The 22,381-nt window shown below is 34.1% G+C and overlaps 3 protein-coding genes across 5 annotated transcripts; 2 read left to right on the top strand and 1 right to left on the bottom strand.

Annotated features, from left to right (window-relative positions):
• Positions 1–211: 211 nt before the first annotated feature.
• On the top strand, positions 212–10,957 carry LOC105318277 (WD repeat-containing protein 3). The gene is made up of 22 exons (XM_034476649.2): positions 212–458; positions 1,554–1,763; positions 2,200–2,318; positions 2,447–2,525; positions 2,770–2,868; positions 3,065–3,157; positions 3,675–3,776; positions 3,899–3,996; positions 4,154–4,286; positions 4,569–4,759; positions 4,984–5,077; positions 5,445–5,546; positions 6,326–6,411; positions 6,529–6,597; positions 6,772–6,844; positions 7,769–7,926; positions 8,377–8,488; positions 8,728–8,862; positions 9,287–9,397; positions 9,665–9,757; positions 10,234–10,328; positions 10,588–10,957. The coding sequence occupies exons 1-22, from the start codon at positions 288–290 to the stop codon at positions 10,955–10,957; spliced, it is 2,793 nt and encodes a 930-aa protein (XP_034332540.2). The 5' UTR covers positions 212–287.
• A 49-nt stretch (positions 10,958–11,006) lies between these two features.
• On the bottom strand, positions 11,007–15,179 carry LOC105346890 (E3 ubiquitin-protein ligase TRIM71). The gene is made up of 2 exons (XM_011455639.4): positions 15,086–15,179; positions 11,007–13,668 (listed from the first exon to the last, which is right to left on the bottom strand). The coding sequence occupies exon 2, from the start codon at positions 13,665–13,667 to the stop codon at positions 11,874–11,876; it is 1,794 nt and encodes a 597-aa protein (XP_011453941.3). The 5' UTR covers position 13,668; positions 15,086–15,179; the 3' UTR covers positions 11,007–11,873.
• On the top strand, positions 14,777–17,536 carry LOC105318278 (110 kDa antigen). 3 transcript variants are annotated; one of them, XM_011415293.4, is made up of 2 exons: positions 14,777–14,833; positions 15,433–17,536. In XM_011415293.4, the coding sequence occupies exons 1-2, from the start codon at positions 14,790–14,792 to the stop codon at positions 16,502–16,504; spliced, it is 1,116 nt and encodes a 371-aa protein (XP_011413595.3). In that variant the 5' UTR covers positions 14,777–14,789; the 3' UTR covers positions 16,505–17,536. The 3 variants fall into 3 exon arrangements, with proteins under 3 accessions (XP_011413595.3, XP_011413596.3, XP_011413594.3); XM_011415294.4 differs by having other exon boundaries at positions 14,813–14,954; XM_011415292.4 differs by lacking the exon at positions 14,777–14,833 and adding an exon at positions 15,169–15,267.
• The last annotated feature ends 4,845 nt before the right edge of the window (positions 17,537–22,381 follow it).

Genomic DNA, 22,381 nt, shown 5'->3' with positions numbered 1-22,381 from the left:
CCGTGGAACTTTTTTTAACCATTTTATTAACAAAATTGTCATTCATTGCACTTGTAATTTGGATATTGATGTTGTACTCTTTGTCTTTATTTTGCCAAATTTTGCTTATAAAACTCATGGAAAACATTCATTTTTATTTGTCAAAAATTACTTATTTTGAACACAAGTAGGTCACCATACTTTTCCGGAAATATTGCTATCCGGTTTTGTTTTTATATACACCGGAAGTTTATTATTTTGGATGGTAGCACATGGGATCATGTCCATGTGTTAATTAAAGTTGTCAAATGGGGTTAACGAAGCAATATCTACGGTACGTACCCGGACCAGTTCTTGGTCTCGTCGGGGGGCAGAAGTCAAACGTAGTGTTCCTGGACATCAAAGGCGTGAAAGGGAAATACTGTGCCGTAGGAGCTTGTGAGAACGTGCTGGTATGGGATCTGAGAACGGGAGAAAAGGTACAAGATCAATGTGTACACTTAACCATGAAGACACATTATACTATTCATTCTTCATGTGTGATAAAGTGGAATTGTCCTAGTGTTTTAAGCAGAGTACAATAGCAAAACTTGAAGGCAGAATTGCATAGAATCAGAGAACTTCACCATCTCTTGTATTCTCCTTAAAGGTAGGCAGGTAAACCTTCATCATCCCACTGTTGTCTTCCATTTCCATTATGGAGGCCATCTGGGTGATGGTTATGCCTGTCCACTATTTTAAAGGTTATACTAGTCTACATGTACCTTGTGTAAGAAGGTAGTTTTCCTGTTCATTCTAGATCTGATCCTGTGGTTAATGCATTATTCCTCGTATTAGATAGGTTGCTAGAATTGGTTATACTGATCCTGGTCCAAACCCCAGCAGTTTCTGTCTGAGTTTTATAAAACACATCCTCACAATGTCAGGGGTCTTAAATCCACTTGTGGCAGTGGGCCACAGCCACAATTAAGTTGGCTCGGGACCCCTGACATTGTGAGGATACGGAAAACAAGGCTCATTTATTTTCTAGGTTAACATTTCTTTCAGCATTAATTAAAAATAAGCATATAAATTACAAAATGGTGTGTACATGCAGGGCTCTTGATTGTCTGTAATTGGATCTGTTCAAGTGTCCCATTTCCAAAAGTACCATACTTTTTTCCCAAATGAATATGTTAATTTTGAAATTTTCCCTAATTAATAGCCATATCTAGCAGTGAATGATTGAAATAAAAATGTTTTTTCGTATTCATTATTTTGACATGTAAAAAAAAAATTTGAAATTACTTTTGATTCCAACATATTGTATAAATAACATGTATTTAAAAGAATAAGAAGCAGTAAGTTCTAAAACATACTAAAAATCATCTCCTTGTGCAACCTTTGATCACCAAATCTTGGAAGATGTTAAAAGTTTTTGTAATTTCAATTGTTGTTGCAGTGTAGAATTAAAACAGACATACGATATACATGTAGTAATTTCAAGCATAAATATTCAAGTTAACAATGAGGAAAGATTTTTTCTTACCTTTTTGGTAGATCATTTGATTGCTAAAATTCATCTTGCACTTCAGCATCTAGAGCTACCGGGAGAGAAGGGGGAGGTCACTCAGATAGCAAAATCTCCCGACAAGAGACATGTCGCAGTTGGATACAGTGATGGACTAGTGAAGGTGTTTGACCTTCATGGAGGGGAGGTCAAGGTCAACTTCAGTGGCCACAAGTCTGCTGTCACAGCTCTAAGTTATGATCATCAAGGACTCAGGCTTGTCTCTGGGGCAAAGGTAAAAATAAGAGAGCTCGGTGTAATTAATTTTTTCTTCACTGGTCAATTCAATTATCAACTATGTAGAATATTTTCAATCACATTGGTCCAAATTTTATGATAATGAAAAGAACTGTCTTAAAAGATAACTGTCCCAGAGAGCAATTACTCTTCACAAAACACTAGCCCATATCTAAAAGATACTGGTCCTTGGTCTTATTTTAAGTATTTCTTGCGAGCCCTTGATTATGAATAAAATTTGGTAAAATAAACTCCATTTTTATTTCTTTTAAATTATTACATGCAGAAAATGCACAAATTGTATTAAAAAAAAAGTTTCACATTTCTCAGTACCAACTTAATTTATCCAATGATAATTACAAACACAAAAAGAAAATTTGTTTCCTGAATAAGATTTTCTGTTCATTTGACTACAATTTTATTTCCTTTATCAGGATACAGATGTAATTGTATGGGACATTGTGAATGAATCTGGTCTGTTCAGACTGAAAGGACACAAAGGGCAAATAACTCAGGTTGTCTTCCTGAAAGACAAGAATGTCATTGTTTCAAGGTAATGTATTGTATTTTTTAAATGATTATAACATGTTTCATTTTCAGCCACTTAATCATGAGAAGTGTGTATTGTTAGTAAAACAGAGATATATTCAACAGTTCATTCTTATGTTATTATTTTTTCAGCTCCAAAGACACTTTTATCAAGTTCTGGGATCTTGATACACAACATTGCTTCAAAACCCTAGTGGGTCACAGAAGTGAGGTATGTGTGAAAATGTTAAGTTGATATTCGTTTCCTTTAAACTAGGTTTCAAGAGTATTGTTTCCTATCAACTAGTTTTCAGGGTATCCAAATTAATCTGTTTTATGACATTGTTAACAACATCTAGAATATTTTTACAAGTAATTTATTTCATTATACATGTAATAAAAAATTTTTCTAATAAAGCTAGTGTACAACAGCAACTTCTTTTTCTCAAGCATCTATTATTTGTGATTCTCGACAGATCTATGACTTTGTGATTGTAAGGAATGGTCAACGCCTGATCACTGGTTCTGCAGACAGTGAACTACGAGTGTGGGATATTGAATACATTGACAGTTTGGTAAGTCTGTGCTGTAGATTCAAAGGTGTCATTATTATGTGATTTGAAATTTTCAATTTCATCATTTTATCATATAATTTACTATTTTGGCATCATATGCTATTTGTTGTGTGTATTCAATTCAAATTTCAAAGTTTTTAAAAAAATGCCTGTCCCAGAACAGTAAAACTACATAGGGTGTATAACCATTATTTAGAAACTGGAAGAAGATGCAGAGCCTGCTTTAAAAAGAATGAAGATGGAAAGTGAAGAGGAAGGTGAAGATGAGGAAGAGGAGGATGAAGATCTGGTAAATGACTACTATTTTGTGTAGAAGGGCAGCATATAGATCTATGTCCTGAGTTATGCCTTTAGAAAGATGTTGAGAATTTTGAGGGATATATTGCAAAGAAATAAACGAATTTTTTAAAAGAAATATGGCAATAAAGCGTTGTATTAGACACAGTCTCAGTAAGAGACTTATCTTGATATTAGTAGATAAGACAGCATTTTATTGAAGCTTGCATGAGCCAGAAAATGCAAATAATGAGAAATGTTGCAATGGTCCAAAGCATTATTTATTATCAAAATGTAGATGAACCATATAAATAAGTACATCAGTTACCACCATAAAATTATATATTGATATACCTTTCTCAACACATTGATTGCTGAAGATGCATGGAAAGTACATAAATTTAAAGTTTTACTAGAATTTTACAGCATACTACACAGAAGAATGCTTTTTATTGAATAGAAATTAATTAAAGATATGATAGATCTAGATACCTGAATATTTTGATCACAACATATATTGCATATTGCAGCATATATTGAAGTGCACAAAGGTTGGCTCTGTGATGCGACAAGGACGAGATCGCCTGGTCTCCATGACAACAGACGCTGGTGGTTCAGTGCTGGCTTGTCACGTAAGTCAAGGCCATTTCAATCCTAAACGTTTATAGTTGCTTTATGATAATTTTATTTGTAATGACCCTCTCGAGAAAGTTGTGGTAGGGTAATGTACTCTTTTACATATTGAAATTTCTAGGGAAGCAACAAATATTTGGAAGTATTTAAATTGCCTTCGATAGAGAATCTTCAAAAGCATTTGGCCAAAAGACAGAAGAAATTAAGGAAGAAAGCAAGGTAAAAATAGATAAAATCAAATTGTTGTATAGAATTCAAATATGCATAATTATAAACAAAATTAGAAACATATCTTTGAATTATTTCATGATATTTGAAGACATGTCAAACAAGATTTGTATTTAGTACACTGTATTTGATACATTATAATTTTCAGGGACTCTGGGACAGAAGAAGTTGGAGAGGCATTAATTACAGTGAAAGATGAAATTGTACAAAATGGTCTTCACAAGATGGCAGCCAATATTGTATCAGTGGACACTGTGATGGAGAATCCTGCCCTCTGTAAGGTATGGTCACAACAGTTCATGTCATGGTGCTTTTAATATCAGTCTTGTTAATTTGGAGAAGTTGTGCAGTTATTATGCATTTTGCAGGTTTTGCAGTAAAAATGAAACAATATGTATTATTTCCATTCAGTATAAGTGAATGTATGGCAACTGTGTTTTGTGATGATTTATCAATGTTTGATGCTTATGGTGGGTATTTTATTTCAATTTGTGCATTTAAACTATCAGTCTTAAAAACTGTAAACAAGGTGTGTTTAGCAATTAATTGTTTGACACCAACAGGTGCTTCTTCTGTTGAACAACAACATGTTACAACACTGCTGTATAGACTTGGAGCAGAAGCAGGCTGAGCCACAGAGCATGACCAAGCTGGTCCTCCCGGGACACAGGACGGACGTCCGGACGCTGTGCTTCAGTTCCGACAACACCGCTCTCCTGTCAGCCAGTGCTGAGAGTGTCAAAATCTGGAACAGGTGAATTGTTGAGCCAAATTTTTGAAAGAACAAATTGCATATACATATATCAATCATATATTGGAAGTTTTTGGTTAAAATTTAAAAAAAAGATAATATAGTTTACATTTATGTTTGAATTTTGGTCTTTAAAAATTACTGTGAGGCATTATGCAATGGAGACTTTCTCTACAAAATAAAGTGATTCATTTAATGAATTTTTTCTATCTGTTGTCTGATTACAGAGCCTCCTCACAGTGTATCAGAACCATGACCTGTGACTACGCCCTCTGTTCACTGTTTGCTCCGGGGGACAGGCATGTGATCATTGGAACAAAGGTACGCAATTGCTCGAAATTATGCTGTTTTTTTAAGTGTTTAATTATTGACAAATTGTATGGAAATTTTCATCAAAAATCAGGTACAGAATGTATCAATTTTCATTTGCCAAAGACTGCTTGAGTGCTCCTGGACAATTAAATTTCCATGAACAAGTAGTCATTTTATTCATTTCATACAGAAAAAATAGTGGTCTGCAACTATAGATATTTGCAAACAAATTGTTGATCAAAGGTATTTATATTTATTGCAAAACTTGGTTCACAGAATGTGATGGGGGGAAATATCCATTGCCTTGAACATAAATACAGTATTTTAGCTTTTACTTCTTTTAATGTTTGTAAATGTTGATTTGCTTGATCTTCAGAGTGGTAAGCTGCAGATTTTTGACGTGGGGAGTGGGGGTCTCCTGGAGGAGGTGGAGGCCCACACAGGGGCCGTCTGGTCAGTGTCCATGTCCCCGGACAGGGTGAGTGATGCCACTGGGGTAGTCAGGCCAGATATATGCATGTACTAGGATCATAACTGGCACAGAGTTCTGTCTATGTACAGTACCAATCAGACCGAACCTTACAGAAAGTAAACCCCAACTAAACCCTGGGTTTACTTTCTGGGTTTACTAGAGTAGACCCAGAGTAAACCCCAAGTAAACCCAGAGTGGACACAGAAAGTAAACCCCGATCAGAAACACACCCTGAAAGCAGATGTTAACTGTGTATTCAGAATATGCAAAGGGCAGGAATTACAGGCAGTATGATGGTAAGATAAAATACAGGTCTGCTTCACACTTCAGTGCATACAGTTGACCCCAAAAGTATAACTTTAGTAAACCTAAAGTAAACCATGAGGAAACTCAAGTAAACCTCGAGTGGACCCTAATTTTCAAAAATTAAACCAGGAGTAAACCCAAAGTAAACCCGGGTTTTAGTTGGGGTTTACTCTGGTGTTAAGATGGGTCTGAACTTTGGTTGTCGGACTTGATAAACATGAACTCTTAACTTGCACAGAGTTAGTCAGACTAACATCTGTCTCTGTGGTTAAAATATATGCCAGAAATATGTACATTTTATTGTTTTTATTGCATCAAAAATATGGTGTTATATAGTACATGTACATATAACTGAGTAAATTAAATTTACATGCAATTCAAACAGAAAATGCTTTTATGGACTAAAGGCTTACATATGTAAATTTTGGGTTTAAACCAACTTATATAAATTAATTCCATCTGCTTTTTCTCTGACACAGAGGGGCATAGTGACAGGAGGTGCAGACAAGCAGGTCCACTTCTGGAAGTTTGAGCTGATCATGGACGAGAAGTTCTCCCTCACAAGGTAAAGTCAAAAATACACGTACAGATGTAAATGTAACATGTTTAATCACTGTGAATCACAAAAGGTCTGAACAGATGAGATTTCTTGATAGATTTGTATTTGATATTGATTTTTTAGTAAAAGACTTACCCTGGAGTTGGAGAAAACACTAAAGATGGATGAAGATGTTCTGTGTGTGAAGTACAGGTAACACATTATTGATTAAACAACATTTGTTTTTAATAAACTTTAAATAAGAATGAACAGATTTCTTTATAGAATGTACAGTCATGTATTTTGACTAAACATGTTTGTGCACACAGGTGTATAATCATGTACTCCTGTAAAATTAATCACGACATTTTTTACATTTAATTTCAGTCCTGATCAGCGTTTGATTGCTGTGTCTTTACTAGACAATACTGTCAAGGTCTTCTTCGCCGACACTCTCAAGGTTTGTCCATCCTCCACAGAAACTCTCTAAAATATTATAAAATTAATGTTAACTCTCTAAAATTGTTGTTTAATGATGAAGTTTATTTGTTGGTTGTTAATGATAACACTACCACTTATTTAGTAAATAATGTATAAATTTAATATATCTTCTCGAATAGGATTTTCTTTTGAAAACTTCTTTTTGTTTGTCCCTGTAAAGGGTACACAACTTTATGGTTTTCTTTGGTTTAATTTCTGTTAAAATTAAAGTTTGTGTAGCTTTGCCTGAATTTTTTTCTGTTTTGTTATTACAGACCTGTACATGTACAGTCATTTCATGCATATCTTTTACAATTTAATGCTATGCTATGGTATGCGATTTTAATGATATGCTATGAGATTTGTATGCTATGCTATGAGATTTGTATGCTATGCTATGAGAAATTGAAATTAAGGGCTTAATGATATTGTATGCTATGCTATGCTATGAGATTTGAACAAAAACGCCTCCATACACGGAAGAGTTATTCACATTTTGAAGTAAAATAATTAGAAGCCAAAGTTTACCACAAATCTGTCATGTAAACATTTATTTTATCAAATAAAAACATTTAAAACCGAGTTAAAATACTGTTGTATGCTATGCTATGGTATGATATGACGAATGCGATTCTATGAGATTGTATGCTATGGTATGAGATTTCAATGCTATGCTATGTGATTTCAATGCTATGCTATGAGATTTCAATGCTATGCTATGCTATGGTGTATGTTGTAAAAGATATGCTTGAACTGACTGTACATGCTTTTTGTACATGTATTTTTTTTCCTGAGGTAAATATATTTTAATAATCATTTACACTGTATGTACCTTGTATTGTTTGAATTTATTCAATTTAATTGTTACCTGTGCATTTACCTGGAATACCTTTACCGTATATAGTTTTTCCTGTCGCTGTATGGACACAAGCTCCCTGTCACCTGCATGGACATCTCCCACGACAGCACACTGTTGGTGTCAGGGTCAGCGGACAGGAACATCAAGATCTGGGGGCTCGACTTTGGAGACTGCCACAAGTCTATCTTTGCTCATGATGACAGGTAAATTAAAGCAGATTTCCTGGTATTCATGAAATAACCGAATAACTATTATGCCTAAATCAATACTATAGACCAGGTATAAGACACATCTTTTTTTGCATGCGAATAGCAGGTTGGAAACTGATCTGCTAATTTAAATTTTCATAAGCAGTTTTCATTTCTTTTATTCATACAGTGTACCTGTGTGTCCCCATAAGTAATCATCAGCATAGAGAGGTAGTTCATATAACCCACAGATGTCTATTACTTGCTTTACAGTATTTGCTCATCATAATTAAAACTGTAAATCTTTACATCTGTGAAAATTTACCAGATTTTTTCCATATCTTCCAGTGTTGATCATAGAATGAATTTTGTATTTCTTATAATTCAAATTGTTGACAGAAATTGAAATCAGGCTGCACAGTCACATATGTACTGAAATTGAATGATTTTATATTTCCTTTTCAGTGTCATGTGTACCCAGTTCATCGCAAAAACTCACTTGATTTTCACTGGAGGGAAAGATGGCAAAATCAAACAGTGGGATGCTGACAAATTTGAACTCATTGTCACTCTTCAGGTAAAACTAACAATAATTCGATGGCTTATGATGGGATAAGATTATAAATGATAACTCATATAAATATTGTGGAAAACTGTAATCTGTTTTGGAGGATACTTAGATCACAAAGGAATATCTGTGTTGTATTTTCAAGTAAAGGTAATGTCCTTTTATTGAGGTTTGTCGCACATTGCACACAGAATGAAGTAAATAAAAATGTTAGTCCATGAGCTCACTTTTAGAGAATCTGTTTGTAGGGTCACCATGCTGAGATATGGTGTATGTCTGTCAGCTCCACAGGGAACTTTCTGGCCACGGGGTCACATGACAAGTCCATCAGACTGTGGGAAAAGACCAAGGAGATCGTAGTGCTGGAGGAGGAGAGGGAAATGGTAAGGGATTTCATTGGTTAATTTTGTTGATTTCAAAAATTAATATGGAATTTGTGTATGTATATACTTGCAAAGCTTTAGTTTTTTTTTCTGCAGGTAAATGACTTGATGTAATAAAAACTACTTTTTATTGTGATTGCATAATTTTAAATGTCTAATATGTTAAAAATTTTCTAATATCATTCTTTAATCACTAAATATATATATATATGAAGTAAAATTTACATGAGGGTTTTACATAATATATTTTTTCAGATGATGTGATTTGTGATAAAAATACATAATCATGTCTTTATGAAATCTTTTTGCTTGTGTTCTTAAAACAAATGAAGTAATAACTGTTTAAATTGATGTGAAATCACATTCCCCATATAAATACCTTGGCAAAATGTACTAATCCATCTCTGATGATCATGTTTTTAAGGAAAGAGAGAAAGAAGATGAGGAAGCCATTGAAGGGGAAACAGTTGTTCCCGGGGAAACCAACACAGAAGTTGCATTAGCTGGCAAGAAGTCCATAGAGACCGTCAAAGGGGTAGACAACTATGTTATCATTAAACGCTATCATTTAAACAATATGATAATTTAATTTCCATTCATTTATTAAAGTTAAACATTGTATTTGTAATTTGTTTTGGGATAAACATAATTAACACATGTATTTTACTTTATGCAATGCCAATAGTTGATTCAGTCTATGTATGATATTTTGGGAACATGACAATGAAAATGTCAGTGTTAAAAAAGCTTCATGAATCAAAAGAATTAAAGAATCGTTTGCATATGTTTTTGTGTGTTTCAGGCTGAAAGGCTCATGGAGGCACTGGATCTTTACAAAGAGGAGTCGGCAAAATTAAAAGACCACAAAGAACAGTGTCAGAGAAAGGGACAGCAGGTATCTTCATAATTAATCTACTGAAATGTGTATTTCAGTCTACTGAAATGTGTATTTAAGTAAGTAATGTAGACGGAAAATGCCCCACATCTATATAATGTATACAGGAAAATATTGGCCCCCTTTGGCTGGACAAATTCTTTATTGCAAATTATATCTTTGTTAGCACAACTGTATCTTGGCGAATTCAAGATGGGGCAAAACCGTTTGCAATTTTAAATGGGTGAAAATAACACAGGGTGAAAATAACCCTGTATAAAGTATAAATATATCAACTGTAACTTTAAATAACAGATGATACAGCCTGTACTATACAAAGTTATCCACTTACCAAATTCTAATCCCTTTCTATACATGATGTGACACAATTTACATTGTATTTATTTACCACTGCATAATTGGAATTTTTTGTACATATTTAAATAATGTATAAAAGTCACATGCATCGAGAACATGTATCTTATATTTTTTTTAAGTTGCCTCCCCCTTCACTGAACCCCCTGCTGATGGCCTACAAGTGTGATACACCTGACAGATACATGTTGGAGATGCTGCGCAAAATTAAATCAAGGTAATAATCTTCATCATGTTGAAAATTTACATAATGTGGATTTAAAAATTCAACAGATGTTGTAAAATAACTCTTTAGGAAAATCAGTTTGTCAGGTGCTAGAGCTACAATCCTCTACAAATGGGCTACCTGAATTTTCATGTAGAGCTACAGATCTACATCTTGTCATAGAAATATTCTCATTTATAATGTTTTATTTATAATACTTTTTATATACTGTTCTGTACAAGTATCATAACAAGTATTCAATATATTTCAGTGAGTTGGAGGAGTCCCTTCTAGTTCTGCCCTTCTCCTACGTCATTGATCTACTAAAAGTCCTGGAGGTGTTTATCGACTCCGCCTGGGAAGTGGAACTCTCCTGTCGGTGTCTGTTCTTCCTCCTCCGTGTCCATCACGGCCAGATCACGTCAAATCTCGTTCTTCTGCCCGTGATTGACCGGCTCAGACAGAAGACTCGAGATCGAGTGAGTGAGCTCAGGGATAGGATCGGGTTCAACAGAGCAGGCAGTGAGTTTATACAGAGACAAATTGAGATGTCACAGGAGACAATCTTCTTTAGTGATGCAACGGGCAGGTACAAGGAGAGAAAGAAGAAGAAAAGAGCAATCTTAGCTGTGAAGGTCTAAACAACTGTCAGATCATGAAATAAACAAATTGAAATAAACATGCACATCATTCGTTTCTGATTTTTTCTTTAATGTTTTGCAGTTTGTAATTTGATAGGCAATATGATATGCAATAAAGCTTTGTAGCAATGTTTATTTGTACATCATACACAGCAAAGAATATGCAATTCAATCAAGCCATTTTTAATCACAGGACTACGTAGTATGAACAAAATTAAGTGTCTTTGATTACAAATTGCAGTATCTTACATAAACTGAATTTCAGTATTGAACAAGACAAATCACAACATTTAGATATAAGCCATGATGTGCTATAATTGATGCAACCTTATCCTATTTAAAGTTGTTGCTCCATATATGCACACTTTTTGATGATTGGGACAAATTATGTTAGGATAAGTATGTCTTCTTTCTGCGGTCAATTTCAATTTACCTTTAAGCTTCTTTTAACACCTTAGTATTTTCATTGTAATCACACAAAATAAGCAACCCAAATGCTTTGTGAAAAAGTAAAATTTGAAAAACTTTCCAAAATTCGTAGACTAGTTGAGAAATATAATGTTTGGATAGGTATGAAAAAGAGATCAAGTTATGGTAAGAAACTTTGATTTAAGTGACAGAATTTCGATTTGGGTGTTACGCAATAGATTGTTGATAGTTTTGAACACCCCTTCCCCCTCCCAATAAAAAGAAATTGTAACGTAAGCAAATAAAAGATTTCATTTTCAAAGAATCAACATACAAAAAGAAGAAAGACCCCTGTTATATCATGCTACAAAAAACATCTTTTTTGGCACGTCACCGTACAACAAGTAACCATGTCTTATTCTGAAACGGCTAGAAATGTTCCGGTAATGGCTATGTACATTCATTGCAGGCAGATGAAGCAACTCTTGGACCATGAATGGTCATGAATTTATTTCTTCTTTTGTGCCCCAAGTATCCATTTCCGTCCGACATTTTCTGTAATATATTCAGTGAGAGTGCCTTTAAGTTCTGTCAAATATCGAACTTTCTTCACAATGCCAGATGTTTCAACTACATAAAGATTGTCTTCACTATCTGTAGCTATTCGCAATGGATCGTTAAATACTAAATTCAAGAAGCAGAGGAACTGTCCGTTCATGTCAACGATGTGCACGTTCAATGAATCAGAGACGAGAATATGAGCCTGTCTGTCAGTAGTGATTCCCACAGGGCGGAATTGAGCCTTTTGTTGAGATAAGGTACTTCCGGTGTACCGAAACCTAAACTTCCCTGCTCTATCGGTCACTACTACTGCCCCAGCATTACAATCAGCTACACAAATATCGCCATTCTGGTTTTCTTTGACGTACTTTCTCAGCATCCCGGAGGTGTAAAGGGGCTTTCCCTCGTGATCATATTGAATGATTTGCCTTTCTTTGGAACCCTCAAAACGGACGACTCTACATCTGTATTTTCTGTCATCTGTCATGGCAACTAAAAGCTCACCGCGTGGTGTAGTACAGAAACTCAAGAGCCCCCAGTCATGAAGATTGATCAGTTCATCTGTTTTGTTTTGCCTTGCAATATAAACAACATTCCGGAGTTTTTTCCCGTAGATCAGATCACCTGTTCTCGTTAACGCAATGTCTTTAGGACATTCGTCTGTTTCAGACTCGAGCTCCTTCAGAGCAAAAGACGAACCAACAACACCAAAACTAAGACGAGAAACATTCAAGGGCACCCCATAAAACATCTTCAATTTACCCTTACTGCCAGCAATCCATATTTTGCCATCCTTCTGACATGCTACATTCTCTGGATATTCAATTTCTGTTTCAATAATTGATATAATTTGTGGTTCGTTTAGTAAATCCATTTCGATATCTTTGCCAGAAGATGTAGCAGGTTTGCTCTGTGATTCGGGATCGTATCCACCATCTTGGTTTGATATTGAGAATCCAGTGACGACTCCAAACATTTCTAGAATCACATCGCTGTTCATCGGCTGAGACAAGAAGCATGGAACTGATACCTCTAGCTTTGCAGGGAACTGTTTCAACGACAGATTTCTACTTATGTACGAAAGCGATTTCGAAACGTTGGATGAATTCTGTATGTCTTTGTTTAAATCAATTGTTCCTTGAACCTCAGCAAGAAGTTCTTTCAGTTTTTGTAGATGTTCATTCAGCGCTTTAAGCTGTTTTTTCTTCATGTCGCCAGTTTCGTTTTTCAACTTGTTGACAATGTTGTCAATTTCTTCATGCCACTTCTTGCGTTGTTTCTCTATCTTCTGTTCCAACGTTTCGTAGCCTTTTTCTAATTTCATCACATTCGATTCTGCTTGCTCAACAATACCTTTGTAGGCAGGATATACGGCTTGCTCCAGTTCTTGGGTCTCCTTTCTTATGATTTCTTTTTTGGTAACAAACTTTTCGGAAATCTTCAAGAATTTGTGTCTCTCGTGAGAATCGGAAGAAATGCAAGATGGACAAACAGCTTTGTCGCATTCTTCGCAGAAATTTTTACACCGTTCTGAGGAATGTTCTTCACATGTTGGAAGAACGAGTGCCGTATTTCTGTCTTGATATTTGACAAGTTCATGTTTTCCTGGATCATCATCTAAATGATTTCCGACGCAGGATTTGCACAGTTTTTGTGGACATACGATACAAAGCATGTCCACCATATTTTCCTCGCACAACTCGCATCGGTGGACATCTTGTGCACTTGTTTTAGGATTCATTCTAAAAGACAAAATATTTTTTTACAGTGCATGGAACAACAATTGCAAATGAATAAAAAACCTTTGAAGTTAAAGAAACCTTTGCGTGGAATATTGCATTTATTTTTCAGAAACATAATTCATTATTTAAAAATAAGTATAATTGTGTATTTAAAAGTAAGTGAAGGAATTCTTTGCTTGGAAAAAAAGATTGATAAAAGTAGATTTAATTTCATACTTATGTAACATTCATACACTAGTATCTTTTGGATTTTTTTGTATGATTGGTTTTTTTTTTCTTAAGAATTAAAAAAAAATTGAAACATGAAAATCTAATACACGTATTACCGTTGATTATAAATAATTTAACTTATTTCAATGAAACATAATTCACACCCCAAAATAGCTATAATTATCAATTTAAAACTCTAATAATTTCAATCTTCAAAGCATTGCATGCTTATATTAAGGGAGTAGTTGCTGAACTGAAGCCTTACAAGAAATTAGGGATGATGGATCGTGGAGCTACAGTCTATTTATTGCGCACAAAACGTTGTGCAAGGTTTTAGACTTATTAAACTAATTTAGGAATATATTCTGTAAAAAGATTAATACCAAAAGCATTCCTGGCACATTTTACTTGCCACTGAGTATACTTTAAACACCCTCACCAGCCCCATAAAGTGAAATATAGTGTGGTTTGTTACGTTAATACAGTTAAAAATGGCGACTTTTAATCCTGACGAGATTTTAAATATTTACATGTCGGTTAGAGTGTTCCTGAAAATATTTGAGACAAGTAAAGGACAGAATCAGTAGTAAAATATCTCATGAATTTTTTGGTATGAATATTTTTTACAAAATAAATTCCTAAATTTGTTTTAAGAAGTTCAAAACCATGCGCAACTTTTTGTGCACAATACGTAAACATATACAGTTATGCAGTTTTTTTTGGAACTGTAGCTTCACGGTCCGTCAATCCGAATTTTCCTTTGAGCTATATGCATGTAGATGTTCAGTTCTGCAGCTAAATAGGGATATGATCAATGTGTAAATAGAAGGGGGAAAAAAATCACTATTGAACACAGCTGACAGATCTTTAATAATGTAGGTTATGGTGCTTCTAGGCTACCGTACTTATCGATGACCTACTCTCAGTGGTCCGCGATTTTCTTCGAATCATTCACGTGAGTGTCCATTGGTGTAACTTTTTTTTTATGAACCCTCTTACTTAGGTCATTGTACTTTACCACAATCTTTAGACCGTGTGATTCGTTGTTTTCTGAGAAATCCGATTACATTGAACAGGTAAGTTGAGGAAAAACAATAAGCTTGGACTTGTGCAAGAGACATACATGTACAATATATTTAACGTGTATATTATATGTCTCTCAACCGTATAGATCATAATTGAGCATGTGCATAACACAAAAACATACCTTCATAATTTAGACCTTCATGTAGATAAATTTTAGCATGGCGTATTAATCTAGTACATCTATTCAGGAAGTAAATTGTTCTACTTTCGTTTTACGATCTCAGTGACTGTACATACAAACTTTTATAGCCGTGTATTTACGTGTGCAATCGATGAAAGACGAACCTACTAGGAAAAGATAATGTGAGGATTTGTAGAAATTCTATACTAGTACTAGTATTTAAGACACTTGGTTCATAATCTTTCTACATTGTATACAGTTTGATAAACTTATTGGAGTGGGTTTTAAAGGTCATTGTTAAATCAGTCCCTGTGTCATTTTGTACTATCTTTTGTATACTTTTGTAGAAGTATGGCGAGTGCATTTCCAGAAGAAGACTTGGACGAATCCTGTGACAACTGTGGAGAAGACCGGGTTTGTTATTGTTTGAAATGTATGCTTAGTTTATGTAAGAAGTGCAAGGACAGTCATGCTCACTCAGAAGAAGGCCATGACATTCTGGACCTGCCGCCATTGGAGCAAAACATGCCCATGTGTGCGCAGCACAATGATAGAGAGAGCACGTTGTACTGCTGGGGGTGTCAGGTCCCTACGTGTGAGGAGTGCGCGCGGGAAAATCACCTAAAGGAGGGTCATGATGTTGTCGAAATGACAACGGCTGCTCTCATCAAGCGGAACCAGCTTATAAGAGACTTTGCTGAAGAAAAGAACAAACTAACGCCTCAATTGCAGAGTCAGGTTAAGAATATTGAAGAAGGTGTGGAAGCTTACAAAGCGTATTTTCAAAATCTAAAAGATGCCATGACAGCTCAAGCAGAAAAACTAAAACAAATGGTGAATGAAGTTGTCGAAGAACGACAGAGGGAATTGAAGGAAATGGAAAAGAATAGTGCCATTATTTTACAAGAACAAAGACAGAAATTGGAAGATCACGTTGCTGAAATTCATGACACAATCAACGAATATCGCGAAACAGAACAATCCGGCGATCCCGAGAAAATCAAAGAGTTTGCTGATAAAAACATGGACAAGATTTCACGACTAAAGCAGTTTCCAGAGATGGTTAAAGTCACGCCTCCAACGTATGAATCCGCCAAAGTTGACGTTGACTTTATCAGAGAAATGTTTGGAACGTTGGTCTTCAAGGAACACACTTGGTCCACTGATGAACGTTTGAAAATACCAGACCATGACGAACTTATCCAGCTTCCCACAATTGAAAAAGAGGAAGTCCGCAAGAAATTTGGTACTTTGGTTGTGACAGAAGCGGAACCGACCGAAGAAGATCCTCAGGAAAACCAAAGGACAGAAGAAACGAACCCGCCAGTAGAACCTGAAGGAGATCGAGAGGTCTCAGAGTCTGTGATATCTGATGATGAAGACATTCCTAGAGAAACCGACGAAACACAATTTATTTAGACAATATGTGTAATTAATCCTCCGTGTACATATACTAGCTATAAACACTCGACCAATGTGAGAAAAGATGGTCAATGTAATTTTATTGCTTTCTGCAGTTTTGCTCTTCGGATTAAGCTTTTAACAAAATTCTTGAAATTACTTTTACTCTCAAATGTATTATTTTTAGGTTCAGAAATCCTTCTTTTATTGAAGTTTGCGCATATGAAACCCCAATATCTAACTAAGATTTTTCAGATTTGTATCTTCAATTTTAGAAACAATGAAAAAACAAACAATTTTTATCATTATAATAGATAATAAAGCCAACTTTGACAAAGCTGATTTTGGTTTGTATATGTATTTTATCCTCGTACTATATCTAGCCAACAGTATATGACACCAAGCTGAGTGTGCCTTAAAACATTATGAAAATGTCAACTATCTATTTATAATTTTTGGGCCATTTTCAAATGTTGAAACATGTTGGATGCATGTATTCTGCCATTCTTATTATAAATGCATTGACAAGACCATAAAAATTTTATACCTAAAATAAATAAAGTAATTTGGAAGTTACTTGAAAGTAGCTTCATAAATCTATCCACTAATCTTTCCACTAGCCGAAACATGATCTATATATATCTTTTCATCTCTTGGATTACTGTTAACCAATCGATCGGCCGTTTTATGCACATTCCCCGTAATTCTGTTATTCAACTTTTGCATCAATATATCGCTGGATTAGGGTATGACTACGATATTAATTTTCATATGTAAGTTTAATAATTTTATATTTGTTTTTTTAGATTGGTTTTGATAACTCCACTGTGCTAACATAAAGTTAAATCGAATGTACTGTTACTTAAAATTTTGTAACCAATAGCCTTATTCTAAAATAGCAAAATCAGATTCAATTGACGAATACTTCATTTTTACCAGAATATCAACAGTTTGTTCAACTTTCTAGGAGGTACATCTAACGAACGTTCTTTGTGTTTACCCAATATAATGTATTGGTTATATGATATAAACACATTTGTTTGTCTTGCTTTTGGGATGACTGATTTTAATCTAACTCTCAAATGTACGAGAAAGATGTAGTGGTCTAGACTTCTGGTTGCGACCCAAAATCTGGATCTTTTCCAGATATTATATGAACAATTCTAGTTTGATGAATTTCCCCATGAGCTTCCGGACTCTTTTTTAAATTGGCTATGGAGTGACGAACGATTCACATGTAGCATTGAACATTTTACAATATATGTAAACTATGTACAACTTGAGAACAATCCAACCACTAAAAATATAACATTCCAAGTATTATTTGAGACTGTCAATACAGACCAATATAACCCGCAACAAGTGTTTCCTTTGGGTTTTCCTCACGCATACGGGTTATTTAATTCCACAAGTACTAGTTTGATTTATTTTATTTGTACAAATTTTGAGAAGTCATATCATTTACGAAATGTTGAAAATTTCATAATATTTAATTTCAAGACTTTCTATTCATCAGGGTAGACACTTGGAATTTTTGTTAAGTGTATTTTAAGCATTATATTCTTCCTACTTTTGACAGTCTCTACGTTTTCAGGAATTTGCTAGCTTTTAATTATAAGGGACTTAAAGACCAACAAATGTTCATAATTTTCGTTCGTGACAATAGTTCTCGCACAATTCAGTGGAATGCGTACCCATGTTGCAAGAATGTTCCTTATTTGCTTTATGGTATTTTACCTATGCATGCTTAACAAAGGACTTCTAAATCAAATTTTGATAAGATGAATGGACATTAAAGATAGCCAAGTGATCTATACTGAACAAAAAAGGGATCAATGTAATGTTAGGTCCTATATTAAAGGCTACACTAATTTGATTTATCATACTTATGATAATGCCTGTATATCAAAATCTGAACATCCCAGCTAAATCCATCACCAACACTGCTCCGGCGTCAAAATCAGCTACAAAGATACGTCTCCATTCTGACTTTTGTTTGATGCATTTAAAGGGACTTGGACACGATTTGAGATCAAAAATTTTATTTTTATTTTTTATGTATAAAATGGTTTACTTGTGCATTTTAAATGATTGACCAAAATATTAAATGTGAAAGTCAAGTTACAAGCGAGATACAGAGGTAAGAATTGATAGTTATGTAAACAAAGCTCGAGTCTTATAGTTGTTTACAAAAAATGTAATGTAGAATTTTACCATTTCTTAGACAAAATGACATGTAAAAAAACAATTTAAACTAATTCAATATCTTCATAAATACTGTTATCAACAAAAGAAAGTTACATTTGATTAAAACTTACACCAATACAACACACATGTAAAAATGACAATATTCGAGCTTTGTTTACAAAACAAAGAATTATGAACTCTGTATCTTGCTTATAACTTGATATTTGAGTTTCAAATTTTGACATAGTATTATAAACTTCTATATTCATCAGTATAAACATTGAAAATGGAAAAACAAAATTTGAAAATTTTAAGTCAAATTGTGTCGGAGTCCCTTTAATTTGATCTATCATTCCTGAGGCATAAATTGTCGTCCCCTGATTATCGTACTGGATAACCTGTGCATTTTCTAAACTCTCATATCGAACTACTTTACACGTATATTTTTTTTTATCAGTCATACAAATTAGTTATTAATTAATAAGCTCATACATTGCTGTTAAACAAAAAGAAAACAAACCCTTACATTTTAGTCGTGCATGTAGTCTATAATCAGTATCTCTGCTCTATCTTGTTTTATATTGCATATTATGTTCGAAAGTCTTTCCATAGATCAGATCACCATTTTTATTACTGCGATATCTTTTGATCTACTTGTTTAGATGTTACAAACGCGCTGAAAAAGTAGGTGAGATCATTGACTTTAAATAACTTTAATGTACATTCTTGACCGGTAACCCAGAACTCTCCATCATTCTGACAAGCTAGATTCTAGAACTCTAACAGAGTAATCCCTGTTTCAATATCAGTTGTGCTCTTTGGTTTATAGAGGAGGTTTTTCTTTATCATTGTTGTCAATGGAGTCAGAAGATACAGCGTTGAACTGTGCCATGAGATGGTAGCTGCATTTTCCTCTTACGATAGAGAGATCTTTTAGAAATCCAAATATGTCCGGAAACTTATTCCCGTTAAACGAACGACATATACATGTACATGTAAAGCGCGGGATGGATAATTCTGTTTTTGTAGAAAAACGGTTCAATGTTGAAATTATATACTTTTGAACGAAAGAAATGATAAGAGTGTAAGATTTCATTGGATCTGATATCCAGTACATCACAAATCGTCTGTAAATGGCCATGGTGTCGCTAGTAATAATATTAAGGCATATATAATACAAGATGGATATACTACTGACTGGCATTCGTGGCAATACTCCTTGCACTTCTTTTAGTGATGTATACATGTATTACATTTAGGTAGAGCGAGTGCATTCCTCTTGTCTTCGTACTTTACAATTTTATGATTACATCTCTAAAAATGATGACATCATCACTTTCGTGGTGACGTATTCGACTTTGGATAACTGCTCATGAACGTAAACTATACGTACAGTCAAAGTGTGAGTGATCAGAATGTGCGCGGATATGATTAGACAACTCTCAGCGATCGATGAAGTAAAAATTCATCTGATCGATTCGATTCCACACTAAGCAGCATGCTCTCATATTTTACTCAAGAAACGTGTATATTTTAACTTTATCTTTAGTCCAAATTGTCACTAGAATTTTTTTTAAATAAACATATCTTCGATTTCTCTTTATTACGTATCATTATCATTGATGATAGTTGTTAAGGATTTATTTAAGTTGATCATATGATTGCTCATATTTTCAATATGTTTTGGTTAAGCAAATAGCTTTAATTTTTTATCACCTGTTTCTGGTTAGAAACCCCCTTTTCTTGGGTGCCGCTGCAAGCAAGTTCAAAAGCTGGTATTTTTTTCATAAATTATCAGAAATCAAGATCCTACCACAGGGGCATCGTATCCGCTCTACTTATTTATATATATGTCATAGAGTGTAGAGCGGATACGATGCCCCTGTGATCCTACCAATAAGCACACTTCTGATATATGTACCACTGATCTTGAATACTGCAGGAAGAGTTATTCGTATAATAGAGGTACCTTATATGCAATATTTTGTCAAAAATGACAAAGTTTGAAAGCTGGTATTTTTTTCATGAATTATCAGAAATAAAATTCCTAGCAATTCCACACCTCTGATATATGACAATGTGCCATTGATCTGCAAAAATATAAGTACATATCTTGAAAACTGTAGGAGGAGTTATCCGTACAATAGGGTTCCCTTATATGCAATATTTTGTCAAAAATGACAAAGTTCAAAGCTGGTATTTTTTCATAAATTATCAGAAATCAAATTTCTAGCAATTGATCTGCAGAATAACTATTTATCTTAAATTTGTAAGAGTAGTGATCCGTACAATAGGTGTACCCTGTACGCAAATTTTTGCCACAAAGCTGGTATTTTTTCATAAATTATCAGAAATCAAATTTCTAGCATTATGCACACCACACTGATATATGCACAACTGAATTCCTATCTTAAAAACTGTTGGAGAAGTTATCCGTACATTAAGGGTACACTTTTGGCCGGAGTTTTCCGTTGAAAAACCCGATTAAAATCGTGTTACTTAACACAACATTGGCACATACACTCATTCACTCACTCATACATACGGTGTGTTCCCGTTTTGCACACATTTGATAATTGGGTATATAACAATAGGTGTGATTTATGTTGTGATAGCAATTATAGTCTGCTTTCGGTCAAAGATTTTACCTGGGTGTTTACCTGTGTTTTATCAGCACCTTAACGATAAAACAAGAAGAAATAGATATTTTGTTGTGTTTTAGGTCTAATAACTATCACCATTTTTTTCGTTTGATAAAATAAAGATAATGATATATTTAAACAGTCTTCAATTTCCGCACAGTGATAAAAAAAATAATGATTTGATGATTTGACTTTCAAATTTTTGTCCATTTACCTTAAATATAAAACAAAATGAATCAGGAAAAATTTGCTGGTCCAAAGCCAATTGGAAGCTGATTCAATGAATAATTATATGATAATGGGGAAAACTACATGGACAGTCTTATGGGTACTCGTGTCTCTTTTTACAATCGATTTGCAAATTATGTAAAACGCATGTTTATAATTGATTGTTTGGTATCAACAGAAAGAATATTATGAAAGAAAACAAGTCTTTATCACAAAATATTTCAATCTTTGAAGTAGCGACTTTGACAGTAGTTCTTATGACATCACCGCTTTAGTATATGGCGGGTCACTTTCTAGTTTTTCAAATTAGAGGTTAAATACATAAACAATCTGACAAAAATAATATTTTAATATTGATGCGATATAACTCAAACTGAAAAAGGTTGAAAATGCATGAATTAGGTCGATATGTTTTGTGAAATAATCTTTACAGTTTTGAAGCATATAAAATTGCCGATTTATCATCATACAGTTTGTCTATTTCTCCGATTATTCAAGCCACAACATAAATGAAAAATATTAAACAGCGTTTTCACTAGACACATCTCCTCCATTTATGTCAGCAAAAGCAATAATTAAATATTAACGTATGATATTTTCTCTTCAAACTTTTAGCGTGTACATGTACCTCCTATAGGCAGTAAGTTAAACAAAGGTGCTACATATTCAACATGTTTGCAATAATCTTTCTTATTTAAAAAAAATAATGAAATTGTTCATGACCAAATTGATGTTTGAAATCAAATTCATGAATATGGATGGTAATTATTATGTAAATGTGCTTTTATGCAAGTTATATTGTAACATAAAACAAATGTAAATATAAATTGCGAGTAGA

This window comes from Magallana gigas, chromosome 9 (assembly GCF_963853765.1).
Source record: "Magallana gigas chromosome 9, xbMagGiga1.1, whole genome shotgun sequence".
Taxonomy (NCBI): domain Eukaryota; kingdom Metazoa; phylum Mollusca; class Bivalvia; order Ostreida; family Ostreidae; genus Magallana; species Magallana gigas.
The sequence above is the reverse complement of the archived record's forward strand: the minus strand, read 5'-3'. Positions and strand labels throughout refer to the sequence as shown.

Bases quoted from the DNA above. Each gene is read 5' to 3' on its own strand.
- LOC105318277 (XM_034476649.2), top strand. From the start codon at position 288: ATGGGGTTAACGAAGCAATATCTACGGTACGTACCCGGACCAGTTCTT. The intron at 459-1,553 runs GTACAAGATCAA...CTTGCACTTCAG, and splicing joins ATCTGAGAACGGGAGAAAAG to CATCTAGAGCTACCGGGAGA. The intron at 8,863-9,286 runs GTAAGGGATTTC...CATGTTTTTAAG, and splicing joins TGGAGGAGGAGAGGGAAATG to GAAAGAGAGAAAGAAGATGA.
- LOC105346890 (XM_011455639.4), bottom strand. From the start codon at position 13,667: ATGAATCCTAAAACAAGTGCACAAGATGTCCACCGATGCGAGTTGTGC.
- LOC105318278 (XM_011415293.4), top strand. From the start codon at position 14,790: ATGACCTACTCTCAGTGGTCCGCGATTTTCTTCGAATCATTCAC. The intron at 14,834-15,432 runs GTGAGTGTCCAT...ATACTTTTGTAG, and splicing joins ATTTTCTTCGAATCATTCAC to AAGTATGGCGAGTGCATTTC.